Source organism: Mytilus galloprovincialis, chromosome 8 (genome assembly GCF_965363235.1).
Source record: "Mytilus galloprovincialis chromosome 8, xbMytGall1.hap1.1, whole genome shotgun sequence".
Taxonomy (NCBI): Eukaryota; Metazoa; Mollusca; class Bivalvia; order Mytilida; family Mytilidae; genus Mytilus; species Mytilus galloprovincialis.
The window spans coordinates 9234029-9260806 of record NC_134845.1 but is presented as its reverse complement, the minus strand read 5'-3'; the positions used below and the strand labels follow the sequence as shown (position 1 = coordinate 9260806).

The following is a 26778-nucleotide window of genomic DNA, read 5'->3' as shown; positions in this document are numbered from 1 at the left end:
TATATGTCAGAGATGTGAGGTTTATGTCAAAGAGATATTTGGGTATATGCTGAAGAAGTCGGACAGATATGGGAAACATTTTATAAAGAGGAGTAAATGTCATAGAGAGATGTGGGATATATGCTATATAGAAATGTGTGTGTATGTCCAAAAACAATGATTATATGTCAGAGATGTGGAGTTTATGTCAAAGAGATATTTAAGTATATGTCAGAGAAGTCACAGACAGATATTTTACAAAGAGATGCAGGGTATATTTCACAGAGAGATGTGGGGGTATATGTTAGAAAGATGTGTGGTATATGTCATAAAAAAATGTGGGGTATATGTCACACAGAGATGTGGAGTATATGTCAGAGAAAGATGTGTGGTCAATTTCACAGAAAGATGTAGGTTATATGTCACAGGGAAAAGTATTGTTTTTGTCACAGAGAGATCTGGTGTATATGTCATATAGAGATGTGGGACTGGGGGATATATGTCACAGGGAAATTTATTGTAAATACCATTTAGATATGTGGAGTATATGTAACACATAGATGTGGGGTTTATGTCACAGGGAGATCTAAAGTGTATGTCATACCGAGATGTGGGATATGTCACAGGGATATGTGTGGTATATATGTAACAGAGAGATGTATGGTATATGTCATAGAGAGCTTCGGCGAGTATGTCACAGGGAGATCTGGAGTATATGTCATACCGATATGTGGGATATGTCACAGGGAGATGTGTGGTATATATGTAACAGAGAGATGTATGGTATATGTCAGAGAGCTTTGGCGAGTATGTCACAGTTGGATCTGTAGTATATGTCATACCGAGATGTGGGATATATGTCAAAGAGAGATGTGTGGTATATATGTAACAGAGAGATGTATGGTATATGTCAGAGAGCTTTGGCGAGTATGTCACAGGGAGATCTGTAGTATATGTCATACCGAGATGTGGGATATATGTCAAAGGGAGATGTGTGGTATATATGTAACAGAGAGATGTATGGTATATGTCAGAGAGCTTTGGCGAGTATGTCACAGGGATATCTGTAGTATATGTCATACCGAGATGTGGGATATATGTCAAAGGGAGATGTGTGGTATATATGTAACAGAGAGATGTATGGTATATGTAACAGAGATATGTATGGTATATGTCAGAGAGCTTTCACGAGTATGTCACAGGGAGATCTGTAGTATATGTCAAAAGAGATATTGTGTATATGTCACCAACAGTTGTAGGGTATATGCCACACAGAGATTTTGTGTATATGTCGTAGAGATGTGTTGGTAATGTGTCACACAGAGATGTGGGGTATATGTCAAATAGAGATGTGGGTATATGTCACAGAGAGATGCGGGTTACATGTCACATAGAGATGTGGAGTTTATGCCAAAGAGAGAATTTGGTATATTTTTTGTCACAGAGAGATGTAAAGTGTATGTCACAGATATGTGGGGTTTTGTCATAGAGATATTGTGGGTATAAGCCATAGAGAGATGTTGGGTACATATCATAGAGGGATGTGGGTATATAGCACATAGAGATGAGGAGTTTATGCCACAGATATTTTAGGTTTTGTCATAGATATGTGGGTTATATGTCACAGATATTTGAGGTTTTGTCATAGATATGTGGGTTATATGTCACAGATATTTGAGGTTTTGTCATAGATATGTGGGTTATATGTCACAGATATTTGAGGTTTTGTCATAGATATGTGGGTTATATGTCACAGATATTTGAGGTTTTGTCAGAGAGAAGTTGGGTATATGCCTTAGAGAGATGTGGTGTATATGTAATATAGACATGTGGGGTAATGTCTAGGATAGATGTGGGGTATCTGTCCTAGAGATCTGAGGTTTTATCATAGATATGTGGGTTATATGTCACAGAGATTTGAGGTTTTGTCACATAGACATGTGGTGTATATGTCATAGAGATATATGGGGTATATTTTTATAGAGATATGTGGATTAGATATCACATTTATGTGGGATATATGTCACAGAGAGATGTGGGTTACATGTCACATAGATATAGGGTTTATGTTATAGAGAGATGTTGGTTAAATGTAACTGATATTTGAGGTTTTTTCATAGAGAGAAGTTGGTTATATGTCATAGAAGGATGTGGGATAAAAATAGAGATATGTGGGTTTATGTCACAGAGATGTGGGGTATATGTCAGAGATAAGTAGGTATATGTCACAGAGATGTGGGGTATATGTCATAGAGATATGTAGGTATTTGTCACAGAGATTTGGGGTATATGCTATAGAGATATGTGGGTATATATGTCACAGAGATGTGGGGTATATCTCATAGAGATGTGTAGGTATTTGTCACAGAGATGTGGGGTATATGCTATAGAGATATGTGGGTATATATGTCATAGAGAGATGTGGGATATAAACCATCGGAGATGTGGGTATATGTCACAAAGATTTGAGGTTTTGTCACAGAGAGAAGTTGGGAATATGTCATTGAGAGATGTGGGTTATATGTCACAGAGAGATGTGGGTTTTTTTGTCACAGGACGATGTTGGGTATATGTCACAGAGAGATGTAGGATATATTTTATAGAGAGATGTAGGATATATTTTATAGAGAGAAGTGGAGTACGTATCATAGAAAGATGTGGCTGATTTGTCGCAGAGAGATATGGGGTATATGCAACAGAGATATGTGGGAGATATATATATGTCACAGAGAGATGTTAGATATTTGTCATAGAAAGATGTGGGTAATTTGTCGCAGAGAGATGTGGGTTAAATGTCACTGAGTGATGAGGGATATATGTCAGAGGGAGAAGTGGTTAATATGTTACAGATATGTTGGATACATGTCACAGATATATTTGTGGAAGATGTCAGAGAGACAGCAACCATAAAACATATAAATAGAAATAGAAAATAGAAATTGATAATAGAAATAAAACCTTTTTTCCAACACACAAATATGCTTCTCACACGGTATAAGATTAGTTCAAATTCTTCAGAAAATTAAAGTACCACAACTATTAACCAATATATCTGTATGTCTTTTATTGTACATTATGTTACTCCTATGGTTTAGTATTGTGTTTGTTCTTCTGGAACCAAATATAATATTGTTTAACCCATGTGAAAGTAAGTATTTACTTTTTCGTAAAGGCTATTTGTGATTTAGCACTTATCATTCATGCCTTTGAACAAAAAATGAAAATCCTCATACATGTAGCAGTGCTGTATAGGTTTTTTCGACGTGTTTTTTTTTTTTTTTTTTTTTTGAATGGTAAAGAAGGGACATAAGTGTAAGACAAACTCAAGTGACATACTTGACAATCTGCCAAAACAGAGGAACATTGCTTATTCATCTCACAGTCAAGGTAATGCTTAAGCTCACGCCTTCAGACTGCACACCTCATTTAGTGTCCTGATTTGGCAATTCTTATCAAAATGCACTTTCTTTTGTGAATGCTTTTGTAAAATCGAGTTCTCTCAATTAAATCTAACCGATTATTTTTCAAAGGAGAGAATGATAAGGGTTAAATAATCTTTTGTCTAATTTATGAGAACAAAAAAAGTCAATTGCAGAACTTAACAAAAAAGGGATGTGTGATACAAATGCCATCTGACCGTCAAACGGTCATTTTTGGCTACCGTTAGGTAAAATCTATCGTGATTCGTTTATAGAGGCCTCAATTATTTAATCGTTATAGTTTTTTCAAAGAATCTAACGTGATTCGCCAAAGTCGTCAGTTATCGTCATTAAGGAATTGTCATTTCATCGTCATATAAATTTGAATGGTAGGTCCCTCCATAATAACTGCACTTTGACAAATGAACCAATGAAATGAGGTCAAGTTCAGTTGAACCCTCCCAGATGGACATACTTGTGTACTGCCATCTTACAATCATTCCATTATATAGTTGACCTAATCTGAGACTACTATAACACTGTGTTATAGTAGTCTCAGACTTAATGCATACACAATTTGAAAAACGTCGGGCGAAACAGGAAAACTATCGTTAATTACTGAGCCATGAGATGAGGCCAAGGCGAAATGAACCCTGTCTGACGTTGACTTTGCAAAGATTCTTAAAATTTTGAAGCAGACGCTGAATAATAAAGAGAAGGTCGGTGAAAACGGACATATTACACAGAAACCTCAGAACTTAATGCATCTGAATTAAAAATATGAGATCTTACAGTTTTAATCAAACTGTTTCCGACTTCGCCGCTGCCTTCGCCGAATCATCGATATCATCATCATGTCACGATAGCATTCCGCTTAGCTTGAATTTGTTGCAGCGAAAAAGATATGTTATATGAAAAAAATATATTGTAAAACTAAACAAAGAAAGATAATCCAATTTTTTTTTTAACTAAAATTTGTTTTCTTTAAATTTTATAGTTATCGCCCTTATTACACTGCTTTAATAGTTGTTCAACGAGGACTCAAATTGTAACAGCAAATCAACGTTACAAATATTCACATATACATGTATCTCGAGTTTAGCATACAGTCTTAACCAATAAATATTAGGAATAAATTAAATGAGACTTCTCAAAGTTCAAAGGGGGGGGGCTATGGTTTTTTTTGGAAAAAAAAGTTTGTTTCCAGTTTTTGGAGAAAAAAATAATTTGTTTTTGATTCTGAGAAAAAAAAATTGTTTGTTTCACCCTCAGCTGCCATTATATGTAATGCTAAAATTGAAAGAAAAAAATTGTTTTCGACTTGTCGTGAAAAAAATAGATTGTTTTTCGCCACAGGCGAAAAAAAAAGTTTGTACAGAAAAAAAAACCATAGCCCCCCCCCCCCCCCAGAAAATCAAATGGTTGCTGCCTAAACGAGAAGACCTCATTTTGGGTGTCGCTTCTCTTTTTTCCACAATAAATTAATCAACACGCCTCTGTGTCCTATAGGTACAGTGCATAGTCGCATTTGTCATCCATTCATATGATTATTCAGATTGAGTTATTTTGGGAGAAAAACGAGAAACGAGAAAAAGGGCATCCGGATATTGTTCCGTCATTGGACAAAATTTTAAGTCAGATTATACTTCCGGTTTGCGTTTTTCTGTATACTTTGAACCTACATATACTACGAATAAAGTGTATTTTCAGAATTCTATCTGCTATCATTTCAAGTTTACTATCCACGGTAGTCACAGAGTTTATTAAATAGAGAGGGTCTGTATACTATATCAATGACCACCATGGATCGATTAGAATACTTAGAATTGAAAGTAAATACACTTTATTTATATATATATAGATACAGATAAGCGCTAAAATTATTCATGTGCACTTTTGATACCTTTTCTGAAATTCTCCAGTCATTAAATCTTTTACAAAATTCATTGATTACAAAAAAAAAGAAGATGTGGTATGATTGCCATGTTGACAACTCTCCACAAGAGACCAAAATGACACAGAAATTAACAACTATAGGTCATCGTAAGGCCTTCAACAACGAGCAAAGACCATACCGCATACTCAGCTTTAAAAGGCACCGAAATGACAATGTAAAACAATTCAAACGAGAAAACTAGCGGCCTTATTTATGTACAAAAAATGAACGAAAAACAAATATGTAACACATAAACAAACGACAACCACTGAATTACAGGCTCCTTACTTAAATGTTCATAACATACTAAATGTATATTCATATTGAAATTGATAGAAAACCACAAATTGGGAATTTTGGAAATAAAGGAAAAAAAAAAACATTTTCCTGTCCCCAATAACCTATGATTTATGATACTTTTGCTGAAATTCTCCAGTCATTCAATATTTCACAAAATTCTTCAAACAACACTTTACATACTTTAAACTACGCTCTGAATGCCCTCGATTTCGCGGGGGTGTTCTAATATAATTTTAAACTGAGTGATACTCTTTGAAAAGTCATAAATTTTCGTGTTAAACATTTTTGAGAGCCCAACGCTTAAACGTTTTACCTTTATAAATGAAATCAGTCAAACCTGCTTAAGAGACCACCTGTATTAAGCAAAAGACCGTGTTATAAGACCATTAATTTAAGATCTCTCTTGAGAGTGCATTTTATATATTCACTGAGCCATTTATCGTCCCCTGCCGATGGACTATCATCGTTTCTCAAGACCATACTCGCCCAAACAGTTCCTGTTACCCAGAGACATCTGATGTTGCCAACATATCCAAACTGAAAGTGGTAGTAAATGCTATGTTTAGTGTTACAACCACATCCTTAGTTAATTAGGTATGCAGTATATGTCTGCCTGACTGAGGCTATAAGACTGTGACTGATCTCAGTTTCGCGTTTCATCATCCAAGTATTTTCTTTGCTCAAATCCATTTCTGTTTGGCTATGGATTGTTTATTATTTCGTCGAAAGGTAAAGTTGCCTGTTCGCTATGAATCAAATGACCGTGGCTTTTTTTCTTGGGTCTGTGTCAGGGATTGTAGGTAGTTTTTGTTATGTCATTGGACGTTCTTACTTACTTAGTCCTTGTTATGCCTTATGGTACATAGGACAAGGACAAGTTTCCTCCGCCCTTCTCGGTTGTTTGCTTTTCTTTCCACTGTGCCCCAGGTATATCCTCTTTCCTTTAGTTCATTTTCTATGGTGCGTCTCCAAATTGTTTTAGGTCGACCTCTCTTTCTTCCCCCCTCTGGTGTCCATCTAAGGGCTACCTTGGTCATGCCATCAGATAATTTGCGTAGAACACGACCAAGTCAAGTCACCTCCATCTTTTTTGTATCAGCAAAGTCTCCATGTCCTTGGTGCTGGTCATCTCATGTAGGTCTTTGTTGGAGATTTTGTTAGGCCAGAATATTGTCATTATCTTCATCAGACAAGTGTTATGGAAGCTGGAGAGTCTGTTGATGCCTTTATCAGTCATTCTCCAGCACTCTGAGCCGTATAGAAGTACAGATAATACACCGCTGTTATATAGTATGAGCGTGGTCTTCTTTGAAAAGTCTGTTGTTTTCCAGATGTTGCTTAATCTAAGGAATGCTGATCAAACTTTAACTATTCTGATCTCTATATCTCTTTCAGCACCTCTTCTGTTGATGTACAACTGCCTAGATAATTAAATGAATCTACTGTTTCCAGCTGTTTACGTTCTATAAATATGACAGGTCCGTTTCTGATAAAAGTTTAGGTACACATCTATGCTAGGTTGAATGGTAACTAATATATGCAGATATTGTATTTAGTCATATTGAATTACAATTGTTAGAACCTCGGTCATATTGAAAGGATAACAGAGACTTGTGCAACCTTACAACGGGATCTTGTGACAAAATGTACACAGGATCATCTATATTCGTATAGAGAACTTTCAGTGCTATTTTTCGACGTAGTGTTTCTGTTGTCTGTTTGTTGATTTTGATATGGACTTTCAGTATACATTGTTTTCAGTAGTTATTGTAATACAGGTAAATGTATTCTTTTTGTCTGCTTTAGGGATCTATTCTACACTTATAATAAATGTGAAATGTTCATCATAACTAAATTTGCAACTAATGGTAGTAGGTTTTGTTTTTTAGAGCCACACTAATGTATTATACTTCTTATTGGTTACATTAACCCAAAGGTATTTATACAATGTTTGATCTAAGCATTCCCAATGAAGTCTAACCCTTCTAAGCCCAAATACAATAAAGTCAATAAGTTGGGCCAATATACCCTAAATTATTTCAACTAATACTATTTTTAAAAACTAGTAGTCCTTCAGCATGGACTAAAATTTATAGTTTCAGATTAATTTTTTTATTAAACATTTTGAGTTGTTTTTGGATGGTAATGAAAAACAATTAGTTGTGCATCTCCAACAATTGACATTCTGTCTTCTTAGACTAGAATCTGAGACTATTATGAATGTTATAATAGTCTCAGCTAGAATATAATTCATGATTAAGTTTCCGCAAAAATTATCATTTAAAGTAAAAAACTCCTACAAAAAATGCAATGGAGATTTTGGCCAAGTTTGACTTATTTGTAGATATTGTCATGCTGATCATTTTGACTGTTTTTCAAGATAATAATTACAGTAATAGGCATCAATGCAAATATGATAAAAATCGCAATTTAAGGGCAACAACTCCAGTACGGAGACGAGTGACGAGTTCAGCCATGAATCTTTTCTTGGTGATCATTCTTTTTAAATTTCTATATATATATATATATTTTTATGAAGAAAAAAATATTCTGAAAAAAAAAAAAAAAAAAAAAAAAAATAATAATAATGATAAGAAGTAAAATCACAAAAATACTGAACTCAGAGGAAAATCAATTCGGAAAGTCCATAATCACATGGCAAAATCAAATAACAAAACACATCAAAAACGAATGGACAAGAACTGTCATATTCCTGACTTGGTACAGGCATTTTCAAATGTAGAAAATGGTGGATTGAACCTGGTTTTATAGCTAGCTAAACCTCTCAATATTTCTGGCTGTTCACAAATGAGCATTTACCAACTCTCATGTGCCTAGGAAATTACATAACTAAAGGTTTAGAAATAAGATCCAGATGTAAACAAAATATATGAAATAATATAAAATTTTATTATAAGATTTAATATAATAGTTATATAAAACACATGTTGTGTTAGGCTCAGATCCTGTCCATAACGTTATAGTATGGTATTAGTTTTCTGTTTTTCTTTTTCCAATCATATTGTGTTGTAAAATGATCCCCTTTATGGGTTCTTGATTAGATTAATAAAATTCTTATCTTATCTTATCTTATCTTATCTATCTTTTATATGTTTTTCCAGATTAAAGGTGAAAATGTAAAAATAAAAATAGTAAATTCGTGCACTTACTCCTAAAGAAGTCATTTGACAGTTATAATCCAAAAAGAAAGCTCAAAATGATTGTACATGTATTGTCATTTTTTTTTTATCTTTAACGAATTCAAGACATTTTTCAAAATTGTATTTTACTCTTATATTCTATTATTAGCCATGCTGATTGGCAGGTGGGGTCACCAGATACATTATAAACAGGTAGATGTTCCCATAATAATGTGGCCAAGATTTATTAAGTTTGACTTTGTAGTTTCAGAGTAGATTTTTGTAAAAGTTAATGGTTGACAGACAGCATGTAATGACAGACACCTAGTGATCGAAAAAAGCTCATAGTAGCCCTTTGGCCAAGATGAGCCAAAATAAGTTTATTTTCTTATAAAAAATATGAAAAACACCTGCATTCCCTAAAAGATGAATGACCAGAGCTAAGTGCAAATCACCAATATCCCAACCATTTCACTTTGAACATTGAGATAAACTTTCTCTTATTTATATTTTCTCTTTTGGAAAACAACCACAACAGAAAACAAACCTTCTACTTGCTGTCTATAAGCTTGGATATCTAAAGGTCTGTGAAAAACTTTGTCCAGCTTACTCCCCAATTAATGAAGTAGTTGGAACATGTATATAGACTGTTTGTACTAATATGTCAACTGATGAGCAACCTGCTCCCAATTTGTCTAGACCTCTTGAATAAAGCAGCAAATTTCAATGTATCGAGCTCATTTTCAATTAAATATTCAGTTTCTATTATCACAAGAAGTGTTTATACTGTATGTTATTGATTGAATATTTTGTGTGTCTTGTTATTGGATATAAAGGATAGCTATTTCCTGAACTGTTTATTGCTCCAATGTTTTGTGTTTCTTGTTATTGGATATTAAGGATAGTGTTTTTCCTGTACTGTTTATTGTTTGACGGTTTTGTGTTTCTTGTTCTAGGATATAAAGGATAGTGTTTTTTTCTGTACTGTTTATTGTTTGAATGTTCTTTCTTGTTATATGTATTGGATATAAAGGATAGCGTTTTTACTGTACTGTTTATTGTTTCAATGCTCTGTCTTTCTTGTTATTGGATATAAAGGATAGCGTTTTTACTGTACTGTTTATTGTTTCAATGCTCTGTCTTTCTTGTTATTGGATATGAAGGATAGCGTTTTTCCTGTACAGTTTGTTGCTTTAATGTTCCATGTTTCTTGTTATTGGTTATAAAGGATAGCGTTTTTTCTGTAATGTCTCTTGCTTCAATGTTCTGTGTTTCTTGTTCTAGGATATAAAGGATAGTGTTTTTTTCTGTACTGTTTTATTGCTTGAATATTCTGTGTTTCTTGTTATTGGATATAAAGGCTAGTGTTTTTCCTGTATTGTTTATTGCTTGAATGGTCTTTTGTTATTGGATATAAAGGATAGCCTTTTCCTGTAATATTTATTGTTTGAATGCTCTATTTTTCTTGTAATTGGATATAAAGGTTGTGTTTTTCCTGTATACAGATATATAAACTCATCATAGATACCAGGACTAAATTTAGTATATAGGCCAGACGCGCGTTTCATCTACAAAAGATTCATCAGTGACGCTCGAATCCAAAAAAGTTAAAAAGGCCAAATAAAGCATGAAGTTGAAGAGCATTGAGAACCAAAATTCCTAAAAGTTTTGCCAAATACAGCTAAGGTAATCTATGCCTGAGGTAGAAAAGCCTTAGTATTTCAAAAAAATCAAAAATTTGTAAACACACAGTTTATTGTTTGAATGTTGTCTTTCTTGTTATTGGATATAAAGGATAGTGTTTTCCTGTACTGTTTATTGTTTGAATGTTGTCTTTCTTGTTATTGGATATAAAGGATAGCGTTTTCCTGTACTGTTTATTGTTTGAATGTTGTCTTTCTTGTTATTGGATATCAAGGATAGCGTTTTCCTGTACTGTTTATTGTTTGAATGTTTTGTTTTTCTTGTTATTGGATATCAAGGATAGCGTTTTCCTGTACTGTTTATTGTTTGAATGTTTTGTTTTTCTTGTTATTGGATATAAAGGATAGCGTTTTCCTGTACTGTTTATTGTTTGAATGTTGTCTTTCTTGTTATTGGATATCAAGGATGGCGTTTTCCTGTACTGTTTATTGTTTGAATGTTCTGTTTTTCTTGTTATTGGATATCAAGGATAGCGTTTTCCTGTACTGTTTATTGTTTGAATGTTTTGTTTTTCTTGTTATTGGATATCAAGGATAGCGTTTTCCTGTACTGTTTATTGTTTGAATGTTCTGTTTTTCTTGTTATTGGATATCAAGGATAGCGTTTTCCTGTACTGTTTATTGTTTGAATGTTTTGTTTTTCTTGTTATTGGATATCAAGGATAGTGTTTTCCTGTACTGTTTATTGTTTGAATGTTGTCTTTCTTGTTATTGGATATAAAGGATAGAGTTTTCCTGTACTGTTTATTGTTTGAATGTTTTGTTTTTCTTGTCATTGGATATAAAGGATAGTGTTTCCCTGTACTGTTTATTGTTTGAATGTTGTTTTTCTTGTTATTGGATATCAAGGATAGCGTTTTCCTGTACTGTTTATTGTTTGAATGTTTTGTTTTTCTTGTTATTGGATATCAAGGATTGCGTTTTCCTGTACTGTTTCTTGTTTGAATGTTCTGTTTTTCTTGTTATTGGATATCAAGGATAGCGTTTTTCTGTACTGTTTATTGTTTGAATGTTTTGTTTTTCTTGTTATTGGATATAAGAGATAGCGTTTTCCTGTACTGTTTATTGTTTGAATGTTGTCTTTCTTGTTATTGGATATCAAGGATAGCGTTTTCCTGTACTGTTTATTGTTTAAATGTTCTGTTTTTCTTGTTATTGGATATCAAGGATAGCGTTTTCCTGTACTGTTTATTGTTTGAATGTTTTGTTTTTCTTGTTATTGGATATCAAGGATAGCGTTTTCCTGTACTGTTTATTGTTTGAATGTTTTGTTTTTCTTGTTATTGGATATCAAGGATAGCGTTTTCTTGTACTGTTTATTGTTTGAATGTTCTGTTTTTCTTGTTATTGGATATCAAGGAGAGCGTTTTCCTGTACTGTTTATTGTTTGAATGTTTTGTTTTTCTTGTTATTGGATATCAAGGATAGTGTTTTCCTGTACTGTTTATTGTTTGAATGTTGTCTTTCTTGTTATTGGATATAAAGGATAGCGTTTTCCTGTACTGTTTATTGTTTGAATGTTTTGTGTTTCTTGTTATTGGATATCAAGGATAGCGTTTTCCTGTACTGTTTATTGTTTGAATGTTGTTTTTCTTGTTATTGGATATAAAGGATAGTGTTTTCCTGTACTGTTTATTGTTTGAATGTTGTCTTTCTTGTTATTGGATATCAAGGATAGCTTTTTCCTGTACTGTTTATTGTTTGAATGTTTTGTTTTTCTTGTTATTGGATATCAAGGATAGCGTTTTCCTGTACTGTTTATTGTTTGAATGTTCTGTTTTTCTTGTTATTGGATATCAAGGATAGCGTTTTCCTGTACTGTTTATTGTTTGAATGTTTTGTTTTTCTTGTTATTGGATATCAAGGATAGTGTTTTCCTGTACTGTTTATTGTTTGAATGTTGTCTTTCTTGTTATTGGATATAAAGGATAGCGTTTTCCTGTACTGTTTATTGTTTGAATGTTTTGTTTTTCTTGTTATTGGATATCAAGGATAGCGTTTTCCTGTACTGTTTATTGTTTGAATGTTCTGTTTTTCTTGTTATTGGATATCAAGGATAGCGTTTTCCTGTACTGTTTATTGTTTGAATGTTTTGTTTTTCTTGTTATTGGATATCAAGGATAGCGTTTTCCTGTACTGTTTATTGTTTGAATGTTGTCTTTCTTGTTACTGGATATCAAGGATAGCGTTTTCCTGTACTGTTTATTGTTTGAATGTTCTGTTTTTCTTGTTATTGGATATCAAGGATAGTGTTTTCCTGTACTGTTTATTGTTTGAATGTTTTGTTTTTCTTGTTATTGGATATAAAGGATAGCGTTTTCCTGTACTGTTTATTGTTTGAATGTTTTGTTTTTCTTGTTATTGGATATCAAGGCTAGCGTTTTCCTGTACTGTTTATTGTTTGAATGTTGTCTTTCTTGTTATTGGATATCAAGGATAGCGTTTTCCTGAACTGTTTATTGTTTGAATGTTCTGTTTTTCTTGTTATTGGATATCAAGGATAGCGTTTTCCTGTACTGTTTATTGTTTGAATGTTGTCTTTCTTGTTATTGGATATCAAGGATAGCGTTTTCCTGTACTGTTTATAGTTTGAATGTTGTCTTTCTTGTTATTGGATATCAAGGATAGCGTTTTCCTGTACTGTTTATTGTTTGAATGTTGTCTTTCTTGTTATTGGATATCAAGGATAGCGTTTTCCTGTACTGTTTATTGTTTGAATGTTGTCTTTCTTGTTATTGGATATCAAGGATAGCGTTTTCCTGTACTGTTTATTGTTTGAATGTTGTCTTTCTTGTTATTGGATATCAAGGATAGTGTTTTCCTGTACTGTTTATTGTTTGAATGTTCTGTTTTTCTTGTTTTTGGATATAAAGGATAGCGTTTTCCTGTATTATGTAATGCTTGAAATTTGTGTGTTTCTTGTTATTGGTAAAACACATAAGTGTTTTCCTGTACTTATGTCTTTGTACACTCTCTTTGTAATGTTGGATTGCTAAAATCTTAAAGAACTATTTAAACCTATACATATGTTGATCTACCAGTCTTCAATTTCATCACTATCCCAGAATTTGGGAGAGTCTGGTTCCAACAAACTAGTTTAACCTCGCCACATTCTACATGTGCGTGTCCAAAATCAGGAGCCTGTAATTCAGTAATTGTTGTTTGTGGCTGTGTAACATAATTGTTTTTCATACATTATTTGGTATATAAATAAGGTCATCATTTCAGGATCTTTTATAGCTTGCTATGCAGTATAGGCCTTGCTCATTGTTGAAAGATGTAGTACAGTGACCTATAGTTGTTAATTTCTGTGTCATTTGGTCTCTTGTGAAGAATTGTTTCTTCAGCAATCATACCACATCTTCATATTTTATATTTACACAGAAAACGTTGTTTTTCATATGTGCTGTTCCTTAGGGCATAGCAGTATTGCTGAGATAATACCCGATTCATATATATTCGTTCCATTTGCTTTTACACAAAATAGTCTCATACATTTTGAACAGGTTAATAAAAAGAAGAATAAGTTTACATATCAAGATTTTTAATCTTTAAAAAAATATAAAACAATAACAAATAACATTATCATAAATAACAGGATTTCTATATCAATGATAAATTTACAATGAAACATGTGATAAGACTAGAGATAAATTCTAGCAAGAATTGATAACATGGAATTCACAGCTTAGTTTGTAGTGAGATCAAAGTTCAAGGAATTGTATGCACCAGGTTATCTCCTCTTCAATAACAAGAAGGATTATCTCCCCTTCAATAACAAGAGGGATTAACTCCCTTTGAAGACTTTAGCACCATTTGTGAACAAACCTGCAAATAAATATATAGGTATTAAAATAACATATCAAAGGAGATTAACAGTTAATATCTAATGGTAAAAATATAAATCTAATAGTAGCATTAAAACTGTAAAACAATTTTAACTTATTTTAGAACTGTTTATTCTGTGAAGTAAATTTACAATAGATACCATATTTAATGTCTGTAAATGGGATTTTATTATAGGTAATTGACGTTTTACTCAGAAATATGTAAATTGACATATATCAATGAATTTCAACCTTTCAGTGAAACAGAAATTAATGAAAAACAATTAAATGACTAACATTTTTAAATCAACTTTGTTCTATCATATGATGATTAATTGATGCTTGCTTAACATTCAGTAATATTCTAGTGTATGTCCCCAACTTTCTTTACAATAGTGTAACTATCTCGTATAAATTTGTAATGGTTTACTATGTATTTCTTATTCATTTTCACGTTTTGCATCTTTTTTTAGATATGTCTCTTTACAAATCTAGAAATATAAAAAAAAAAAAAAAAAAAATACACAGGAAATGATTTGTAACAACTACATAGAAAAGTTGTACTCTATAGGGTAGTTGTAACAACTCATAGTACAATAAAGAATTTCTTAATATTAAAAAAAATCTTTAATGTTTAGGAATGTTGATCTACTAAGCAATACTGCATACAGTATGCAAATTTTAGCAGAATATTTGATCTCTATGTATACTTACATCATATAGTGAGGATATAATCTGTGGCAGAGTAACATCAGTGGCAGTGTATCGTGGACATCATTGGCTCTGTATAGTGTATATCAGTAGCTCTGTAAGTCTCTCTGTATCTAACAGGTGGATTCATATAGGTAATATCAGAGTCATAAAAATCTCAATGAGGTATTAAGTCTTTAAAAATACTGCTTTCAAGAAAAATCTGTAATAATCTGAAAAATAAAGTATTCTAAGTTATTTCTTGGATGGTAAACCTTATAATGGACACTAAATATAAAATATTAAAAGATAGACACAAATAATAACCTAATTCTAAAAAAAATGGTAAAAATAAGATCTGTCATATAACCTATCCTACTTCAGGATAATGAAAGAACCAAAAAAATCACATAAAATTTTTCAAAACAATATTGACACAAAGAATGACACAAATTTAACCAAAAAAAATCTTGCACATAAAAGAAAAAAGTTTAATAGAGACTTGATTAAAGATCTGGACATAACAGGACAATGTTGTCCATTCCATGATTAATAAATCTGTGGTTATCTCCCTTGTCACAATTAGTAGGAATAAATAAAAATAATCAAATTATCTCCCTTAGTCCATTAAATCATTGTGACCACCATGTCAGATTTATGAGGGGATTTAAAAATGTTCAAATTGCATGTCAAAATTTCATTAATAATCATTTTAACAAGTTCAAACTTTCTCTTGATCTATAATTAAGTCAGTAATCACAGGTTTATGTACGATTTGGTCAATTAAAGGCCTTAGAATCATGAACCAAGATACCCTGTCCACTAAATCTAATTTTATTACTTCTGAAATGTGCATTTTTTAGCCTGATTAACCATAAGATTTATGACTTTTTACAAGCAATCTAAACATATAATTATCACAACAAATAAAACCTGTTCAACTCTAAGGTAGAGTTGCCACAAAATATAGAAATAAAGCATAAACTTAACTAAGCTTACAACCACAATCTTAAATTAACATCTACTATTTCAGGTTTGATTTGGGTTTTTAAAGTGACATGTATGCAAAACAATGACAACAATTTTCAAGCTTGATCAGTTTTTTGTTAGTCAACAGTATAATACAGTTGAAGTTCTCAACTCATGTCAGAAACATTATCCGTTAGATTGGGGTTTTTTTTCATCTTCAGATCTTAGTGTCTTCATCTTTTTAGGAATAGGTTTTATTTTATGACAGAGATGTGCAAGTCTCAGTTCCATTCATTCATTTATGACCGGTCTAGACTAAGTGTTATTTTGAGCTTGACATATAGTATGAGCTAATGTTGAGGGTAGAATGTTGACTGCTAGATGCTTTTTTCTGTATTTATATTTGTGCTGGGTTGCTGGCATATTCCATTGACTAACTGGTATTCTTTTTATTTCTTGTACACACCAACACTTACCATAACTTTATATAACAATGCCACTCCTTGGATACATCTGATGGTGGTGGACATTCTCCACACTGCCACCACGGCCACTATCACTAGTCAAATCCTCACTTAAATCACTATGTGTATCATCGCCATGACGTTTACTCCAAATCTGTCGTCTCTGCAAAAAAAATCATTTATATGTCAATTCTTCAACAAGAAGCAAACTTACTGTGAATATCAGAAAACATAAAGTTGAAAAGTTAAATGCCATCTTCTTTCTAAAATCTTTTTAGATAGTAAGACAATACATTGTTTACACTGTAAACTTTTCCCATTATTTCAAACATGAAAAATTGTTAAAAAAAAATAATACTGTCCCAACAAAATCACTGTACTGTAACCTTGAAAAGTATCTACTTTGGCAAATCTCAATAGAAAAAAAAGAACTGCAAGTGACAATTTTAATGTCAGTAGACGGACATATCTAACAATTAAATTTAAAAGATTTCTGCAGAAGTTGTTGTCACAGAAGTCCTACTCCAGGTGTAAATAGGGGGCACCATATAATTCTATTACTACGACTATTATTTCCCAATGACATTCAAATAAAATCACGATAATTAGTCCAATTTTATTACAATGTTAAGAATTATCCTGACATCTTAATACCGAGAGGTTGGACATATTTTATTTGACGGGATAAAACCACACCATGACGTCCCTGCAGGAATATCAGCCCTAAATGTTACATCGAGTACCTCTTGACAATAAAAGAAATTTCACATTACAATGTCAAAACTGTATTTAATCAAATTATGTTCAGTTCATTTGAACCGTAGTCAAAGTGCATAGCTCCCACCGAGAAAGTCTTTCTATTTAACGTATATTTAATCCCGTTTTTTCAACATTTGAGTGAGAGAAAGGTACGCAGACACGCCCCCGTTTTTCTCATAATAAAAACTTAACATCCCTTGATTAAATGTTCTTTGAACTTTTAACAATAAGGCTCAACACAGAAACAAGCACAATATTCATTTTCCCCTCTAAGAAACGAAAGAAAGAAGAAAAACTTCAAAGATAAAAGGATTATGAATAAATATAGGACAATCTGTTTAAATATTTACGTGGATAAATGTTGTATATATCAATAAATATCTGTTATATTAACAGTTGACTTTTGTATTGATTCTAAACACAATGTATCTTTTTAACTTTGTGAAATTATCTGAATATTGTTTACTGTTATGATAGCCATCTGAGAATTTATTTAGTTTAAGAGTTCATTGGAGTAAGGATAATAAAATAAAATATAAAAGATATTTTCAAAAGAAAAGATAGACAGGGAAACTCTGCTGTTAAAAAAACTAATTGCAAACTTTTTTTTACATTTATTTCAACAGAATGTAACCTTTAGTGCACTGGACATTAAACAAAAAACAATCAATCAATGGAAATAAAGCCAACAGTCAAGACATTTTATGTCATATAGTTCTCTATCATTACCAACTAATATGCAATTCATGTTTTCATTTGTTTATTTTTTTCCACTTATCATAGTATTTCATAAAAATTAATTTCTTATGAAAAAACATAAGCTACACTAACTAAGAAAATTAGGATTAAAACAATTCCTTTCTGTCAAATAAATAACTAGAAGGGTTAGATTTTGGATAAAAATCTTAGTCATTTGTTACTCTAAAACCCAATAAAAATATTTACAAAATCTCAAGCCGTTTTCTAAAATAACCTTTAGTAAAACTCATGTAACTGCAGGATTTCCTATTTATGTGAATTGAAATGTATTGAAGGGGAAGAGAACAGCATTCTTTATTGTTGTAATAGCATACTTTTTTAGCCATCTGTATAGGCTGTAACACTCTGGTTTAAATTTTAAACAATCTGTAAAGATCTGTGATTAATAGGTATTTACAAATTCTTTAACATCGACATTCTATTCATAGCAAATTTTTACCACGATTAAAAATTTAAATTCTAATTTCTGGATTTAAGATTTAACTTAAAGAATGAGAAACACTAGAAAAGAATAAGATGTGAAAATGAACTAAATTACCTTTAAAATGATGACTAACTGTAACTTAATAATAAAAGAATATGTGGTTATTGTTTTGTTTTTGATTTTAATCTTTTGATTTTTTTATCGGTAAAGTTGTTAGTGAACTGGAAAGTAAAACAAAAGAAACACAAGGTTGCTTAATTCTCATCTAAAGATAGGCTTTAACTAAAAAAACCTTAAAAACTGACTAACAATCAAACCAACAAATAGTCAAATTTCAAGATATTTTGTTAAGAAAAAGATTTAAAAAAGCTTAATGAATTTAATTTATATATACCAAATATAACACCAAATTTAGTTGCACTTATTACAATGTAATTCTAAAGGAAGAAAAGGAAATTCTGGTAAGATGCAAACAGTACACCAACCCAACATCACTAAAATGATTTAAATAATATTTCGTTATGTACAGACTTCATTACCTCAACCAACAAAGGTCACCCCTGGGGACTAGACAAAACGGATATTATAAAACAGATGATCTATGAATTGAAGTTAAAAATATATAGGTATTCCGACAACAGGATAGGATAAACTTACAAGACAGTTTATTTTCTAATACTAGTAACAGGTTTGACCTCTGAATACAATTGTAAATTCTGTATATTCTGACAGATCGTTCACTACAATAACTCCCATCCTCTGCTCAGGTCAGAATAATAAGATAATATTTAATTTTAATATATAACTTACATCATCTGGGTGATATAATAATGGTTTATTATAGGAATTCAGTAATTTCTGATGAAGACGAATGGACGCCATTCTATGATGCTCTTCTTCATGAGGGAGGGGATCTGATGAAGATTCATGAATCTGAAAGTAAAGAAAAGTCAAAACATTGTAAAATTCTGTCAGCTTATTATTAACATGATTACAAGCTGAAATCAGCCATTGCCTTACAAACATTACCCAATCAATATTTCAATATTTTCTGCTTTAGAATGAAATACTGTATTATACAGGTGGCAATTCTAATTCTTTGATGCACTTTCAGTTTGTATAAAAAATATCTTTGTCCTCATTGATGAATGCCCTTCAGCACATATATCTTACATTTCTGGTTGCCAAGTGTTTTGCTCATTTAGTATTGTTCCGATTGATTTTTCAAATTTAATATGTGAAATTTTATAGAGGAGTTTTCATTGTCTAGCTAGCATGGTAAATGGTCTATATATTCCTGCATAGAACACCTGAGTAACTTGTATACATGTACCACTGTATTGTTCTCTAAGTCTTATCAATTCCAAAAATAACAAAATGTAAATAATCTATTGGAAATTCCTGGAAAATCATATTTAATTATTTCCAGACAATTTGATTTGCTCTCACCGATTTAATTGACTATTAGATTTACATGAATATCAAACAAAATAAAATTTGCTTAGCTAGAAACAAAGTACAACTGTATAAAAATTCCATTGTATTGCAACAATAAAACAATATTTGCCATGAAACCAACAAATTTCATAATTGATGATGACAATTTTTCAAGCCAAATGATGGTTGATGGTAACATATGTACATGTATATATGTTTTCTTAATGTAATTTAATGATTAAGCTGTGTTACAAGAAACATATTGATCACAAAGAAGGTTAAGCACGTTTTACCAAAACAACGAAAAATATGTCATTTTCTCATTTTTCAGGCTTTTCCTTATTGGTATATAATTTGGTGAAAGCTACAATTTATAATCACTTAATTGACAAAGTATGGTATTATCACACGATTATCATGCTTATAAAAATGATGAATGGTACTATTCAGTATGAAAAATTACTTTATTGAATATTGCACTTGTAAGGTTTTCACATATAATTTTTTTCCTTAATCTATTTAGCAATCTATGTTTAATCAATTACATTCTTTTGAAAGACGAACAATCTTTTAATTTTCAATCAAACTCCCAACAACTTCCTGCTAAATTCAAATATTTTAAATCCTCTTATTTCTATTGTGGAGAAAATTTTGCTTGATAAAATATGATAATTTGTGTAATAACCAACATGTTTGTCAACAAAAACTTTCATTTGTCCAACCCCGTATCGTGTAACAGGCTGGGATCTAGGAACGATTTCCCGTTGATATTTCTAAAGAGGATTAGCATATATAAACATCATATGGCTCCAAAACTAACTATTAGGTAACGTTCTGGGGTCTTTTTCAAAGCTAAATCGTTTAATCAAACTTTAATTTACATTTAGACAGCTGGCAAACAAACGTTCCTATCTATCATATTGTTAGAATATAATGGCAATTTTCATTTTGTTATCAACACAGTGGTCACTTTGTAATTGATGTTTTTACACTAAAGGAAAGATTTTATATATATCTAATTCAAGTTATTGTATTGTACATAAGAAAGAGGGAGAAAATATCAAGGGGTATTTGATAGGACGCTAATTACTTATATGTTAAAATTTAATACTTTTTTGAAGAAAAACTTAACTTTTAGTGAACCCCTTTATGTCATAATTCAAATTACACAGAAATAATTTTTTATTTTTGTTTTATTTTGACAGAAGCCCATTCTTCAAACCACAACATTTGAGATACATAATTCTTGTTATAGATATCTTATCCTCATCATTTCAGTCATCTGATGCTACATTGTAATAAGCTTAGGGTTCTAGGTCATGCATGAACTTTATTCAATGCTCAATTCATACTAAATTTGTGCTTGAAACACCAAATCCAGATTTTTAATTGGTTGGGTACTGATTCTGAGTATGATAATCTTGTCCAAATTGGTAGGATGCAAGGCCAGTTGTACTCTTGGCACTTATGTTAGAAATATCAAACTCTTTTAATCACTTAAAAAATGATTTTCCAGTGTAAATGTTGGTGGCCTAACTTTAAGATTGAGTTGACAGAATTTGCTTGTTAATTTTAAAGTTGAGATATGAAATTGGATTCATTTAACGCTGGATAAAAACTTAGTTATTGTTAAAGAATTAAACATTCACACTTATTTTTTTTTCTTTTCACAAAGTTAACAAGAGAACTGGTACTCAATCAAATTTGATTTACTTGAAATTACTCTATCATAAGTAAATGACCTAAAAATTGGTTAATTAAAACTAATTGTTGATCAAAACTCCACACATTATACTATATAATAATTATGATTGTCCCGCCAGGTGTATAAATAAAAAGTTCATTCAAAAACTTACTTTTCCAAAGGTCATTCAGTTAAAAACAACTTTAAAAATCTTTTTATGGAAATTTTAATGGTGAAAATAAATTTTTTTTGCATCTAAAGACAGGTCAAAGGTTACATAGAAATAATCTTTGATAGCAGCAGCAAGGTAACTATCTGACAGGAAAAAGTTCACCTTAATGAGAAAAGTTTATATTACAGTTTTATTACCATCATTAGGCCACCAGATACCAGACTGACAAAGTCTATAAAAGGTCTCGTTAAATGGTCAATCTTATTAAAGTTGATAGGTGAGAACTTAGCTATTTTACCACAGTAAATGGTTGTCTACTGTTAGAGCAAAAAAACTGTTAAATTCACATAGTTATAAAAGTAAGTTCAAATTACACCTAGTAGTGCACATTTTCTGCAAATTTTAAATGCTTTAAAAAATTGTTGAATTTAAAGTTACACGCATAAGAATAGGTTAGAATGAAACTTCATGCAAGGACCGTTAATAAAATTTCAAACCCTACAGAAATTTTAAAATCAAATTTTGGTAAGTTATTAGGAGAAAAAACAAACATGCCTAGACTGTTCAACTTTGAACGTTTTGTTAGATGTTAGGAGTAAAGCCAAACATGCCTATAGACTGTTCTCCATTGAGGTTTTGTTAGATGTTAGGAGTAAAGCCAAACATGCCTCTAGACTGTTCCCCCTTGACCTTTTGTTAGATGTTAGGAGTGAAGCCAAACATGCCTAGACTGTTCCCCCTTGAACGTTTTGTTAGATGTTAGGAGACTATAACAGGCAAGGAAACAAACCTGTTTTAATGATGGCTGTGGTTTGGGACTACCCGATTCTGAATTAGCTATCATAAATATTCCAGAGTCTCTATGATCATCTAACGAAAAACTCACTTCTTTTCTATCTCCACTACTTAATGTATTGGTATTATATCCATTCGGTAAATTGGTCTCTTTTGTCAATATGGATTTTTTATTGGTGTTTAGGTGTATAGTTTCGGAAATTTGAAATTCTTCCTTCCCTGGTGGTGGATAGTCTTTCATTAATTTATTATTGTCGACTCTCCGTATGAGAAATATGATGACGATAATGGCTAATGATAAAACGATTGTCACACACACTATTGTAATTACTATGAGAACATTCTGTCCAATACTTGCTTCTGATGAGGCGGATGTTTTTGTTAATTCTATCCTTATCTTAATCTCTGTACTGTTACTCCGTGGCGTTACACCGTGGTCCTGTACTTCTACGACTAATAAATAATCCTTTATTTCACTACTTTGAATGCTGTGAGAGAGAAAAATCTTCCCAGTATTGCTTTCAATAAAAAATAAATTATTATCGTTTCTTGATCGAATTGAGAAGCTGAGGGAACCATTTGGTCCATTGTCAGGATCAAAGGCTTCCACTTTGGTGACCACAGAATTAGCTGGTGTTAAATGTGAGACTTTAATGGAACCGTTTCCCTGTACTGGATACAATATCTGTGGTGAATTGTCATTTATATCCAGAACCATTACTTGTACATTTACTGTCGAGTTTAAAGATGGTGCTCCAAAATCTTCAGCCTTTACTTCAAACGTGTATAGATTTTTATACTCTCGGTTCAGTATACCGTTTGTTTGAATGGTTCCGGTTGATGGATCGATGTGGAATGGTACAGCACCATTTCTTGACTTAATGGAATATTTTATTTTACCATTATCCCCTATGTCATTGTCAGTGGCAAATACAATTCCCACAAAAGTCTTTGATTGTAAATTTTCTTGAATTTTAAATTCATAACTGGTCTGATTAAAATGTGGAGTTTCATCGTTTTCATCAAGAATGTGAAGTTCTACTGTTGCAGTTGATGTAAATGCTTTCGTTTGTCCACCATCGACAGCTAGAACTTGAAATGTATAAACATCCTGCATTTCTCTGTCAAACGGTACAGTGGTTCTAATAACACCAGTGCTTGGGTCAGCATAAAACTTGTCTGCGTTACCCTGTTCTACATAGTACCGAACTTGAGCGTTCTCTTCCTCATCTTTGTCTGATGCCGTTACCTTTGCTATGAAGATCCCTGTATGATCACTCTCTACCATTGACTCATTGTAAAAACTTTTGAGAAATTCAGGAAAGTTATCATTTTCATCTATAATTTGAACAATAAAGCTTGAGGTTGTTTTAAGTGGTTGGTTACCAGAATCTTGACAATCAACTGTTACAACAACTTCAATGTCCTTTTCTCTGTCTAGAACTTTATTAACCAAGACTTTATATTCTGTTTGAGAACTGGATAGTTTAGAAAGTCTAAATGTGTTGTCACGGAGACTACAAGAGACAATACCATTGTTACCAGTATCTTTGTCAGTGACTCCTATGTATGCCACAACAGTTCCATTTGGAGAGTTCTCATTAGCTCTAGCTGTACTGCCACTTGATAACAAATTGATGTTAATTTCTGGAGGATTGTCGTTCACATCAGTAACAGCAATTGTCAAGGCAACCTGACTGCTCTTGGGTGGTGTCCCTTTATCAGAAGCTTGAACGATAAGACTTAGAGGTGCTCCTTTGGTGTGAGAGAGATGTTCTATGACCGACAGCTGACCTGTTGTTTTACCAATGGCAAAGAATGTTTGTGCATCACTTGAGGGTGATGATATCAAAGTGAATTCTACCTCTCCATTCAAACCAGCATCATGATCCACTGCTGTGATGTTTAGAATTTTATTGGGTACAGATATATCTTCAGGCACTGTGATGTCATATTGTTTACGACTAAATATGGGTTTGTTGTCGTTTATATCTGTTACACTTATGTTAATTGTCAACATGCTACTTCTCTGTGGTGTACCTCCGTCTTTAGCCACCAGATAAACTTGATAACGGCTCAGCACCTCTCTATCTACTGTCTGTTTGAGGAGGATAGAAACTTCAATATTTCCTGATAAACTATCGTCAAACTTTAAACCAAAAGTTCCGCTATCTGGTAAAAGTTCATACGTTAGTAAAGAGTTGCTATCACCCATATCTTTGTCAACGGCCCCTATAACTGGGTATGTAGTGTTAATATCTGCATCTTCTGGAATGTTTAAAACAATAGATGACTCGCTGAATTCTGGTTTGTTATCATTAACGTCTTTTAAAGTTACATTAACATTGATTGGCTGGAAGAAGGTTCCACTACTAGCACCAATACGGAGTTGAAGAACACAACTTTTCTGGAAAGGACAAATTGTTTCTCGGTCTAATTTAGAATTTGTAGAAAGAGCACCATTGTTTTCATTTATTGTAAAATATGTTCCAACTGTTTTCAGAAAGCTATATCGCATATTGGCAAACTCATCACCTGTAGCTATGGAAGCTAAATTACTTGAACCGGCAACATTGCCTAGATATAATGGTGGTTCTTGTTCTTCTAATATCTGGTAAAATATTGTGATATCTGCCGCTCTGATGTACACAAATACTGTTGATAATATTATAACAGTTATATATCTACACATTGCCATTGTCTTGTCTAAGTATTTCCAAAGATGTTTAAAATGTGTTTTTCTATCCTTCACATCATTTATATGGAAATGGATTCTTTACCCACACGGACGACTTTCAATTTCTCAGTCTGAAATTAAACAATAAAATGAACTTTAAATTGACGATTTGTTTAAATGTATATCAAGCACAGTCATAGGTTCCTTTTGATTAGGTTTTAGTATAATGATACGGTATACCAACATTTAATTCTAAATCTGTTGAAGTCGTACAAACAACGATACTAAGTGTTTAGACAAATTACAGGGTATGCGTTTTAATCTCATGTCCATAAAGAGATTTATTTGCGCCTGTATTGTCCCTTGCACAAACATATTCAATGGACATTTATTTAATCTGGACTTTACTGTTTAAGAAACTTATAATCGATTTGAATTAAGAAAAGAAAGTTTATTTTTGTTATCTTTTACTTTTTATATATATTTATTCTGCAAGTTAAGGCTTTTATATTAATATAACACGACTTCTAAAGGACAAATATTCATGGTATGATATTCATAGATCTATGAGTATTAAATTAAAACAAGATTATCAAATGATTAAGATGCAAAGTGCGTATTCCTTTTTCTGATACTGAAATATTAAAATGAATTCTAAATATTGAAATATTTCTCTAGATCAAATTAAAAAAAAAACAAAAAACTACCTACTAAAATTTAAAATATACATATCAAACAATATGTAGAAAACCGATATTCTTTCTACCCATCATCATAATTGAATCAAACATCTTTCATATTTTGTACATAAATCAGGCTGTAAGTTTTGTTTTATATTGGTCATTTCAGTGCCTTTTATAGCTGACTATGGGGTATGGGTTTTTTTCATTGTTAAAGGCCGTAAGGTGACCTATAGGTGTTAACTTCTATGTCATTTGGGCTCTTGTGAAGAGTTGTCTCATTGGCAATCATACCACATCTTCCTTTTTATATCAACCGTCTTAATCAGATTGTGTAATACACTTTCTTCCTTATTTCTTTTTTTTACTTTTAGGAAAGTGTATGTAATACATGTACCTGTAGTTGTAGATATTAATAAACTATACATTGTGTATGTTCAATACACTAATCACCTTTTAATTGAAAAATATACTTAGTACCAGACTGTTATAATCTGGCTTAGGACCAAATGTTTCTGCCACAGACTAAAAACAATCTTACACAAGTTTTATTTTTAACCTTTTTATCAAAAATATATGCAATCTGTATCATTATAGTACAGTTTAGAACCTTTATTTTTTCATTCTTCCAGAAATATGCAGTATTGGCTTCCAAACTTTTGGCATCTAGAATACAAGACCCGGCCAATTCATTCTAGAGACAAGTGTTGTGTGCAACAAATTTAAAATCCTGGTGTATAAATTCACTAATAGATCTTCATAACCTTTATAAAAATCTAGACTCTGGGAAAATGTTCATGAAAATAGTTAATGATCTGATAATGTCCCAATTTAAAATTATTACAAAATATCAAATATTTAAATACGATAAAGTAACAGTGGAATACCAACAGTTAATAAAAAATAATATTTTCTGTCATATAACAGACATACAACATATTTTTCATTTAAGGTAGCACAATAC

At 31.9% G+C, this 26778-nt stretch overlaps 1 protein-coding gene across 5 annotated transcripts in view; it reads right to left on the bottom strand.

The window, feature by feature from the left end:
* Nucleotides 1-14004: 14004 nt before the first annotated feature.
* The window catches only part of LOC143085016 (protocadherin-9-like), a 55098-nt gene continuing 42324 nt past the window's right edge, over nucleotides 14005-26778 (bottom strand). For 4 of the 5 annotated variants that reach the window (XM_076261140.1, XM_076261139.1, XM_076261141.1 and 1 more), the window contains 5 exons: nucleotides 22453-25265; nucleotides 19180-19302; nucleotides 16440-16590; nucleotides 15019-15227; nucleotides 14005-14305 (listed from right to left, as the gene is read on the bottom strand). In XM_076261140.1, the coding sequence (XP_076117255.1) occupies nucleotides 16447-16590; nucleotides 19180-19302; nucleotides 22453-25155 (2970 nt within the window). In that variant the 5' untranslated portion in view covers nucleotides 25156-25265 and the 3' untranslated portion in view covers nucleotides 14005-14305; nucleotides 15019-15227; nucleotides 16440-16446. The remainder of the gene's footprint in view (nucleotides 14306-15018; nucleotides 15228-16439; nucleotides 16591-19179; nucleotides 19303-22452; nucleotides 25266-26778) is intronic. The other variant, XM_076261142.1, reaches the window with a different exon arrangement.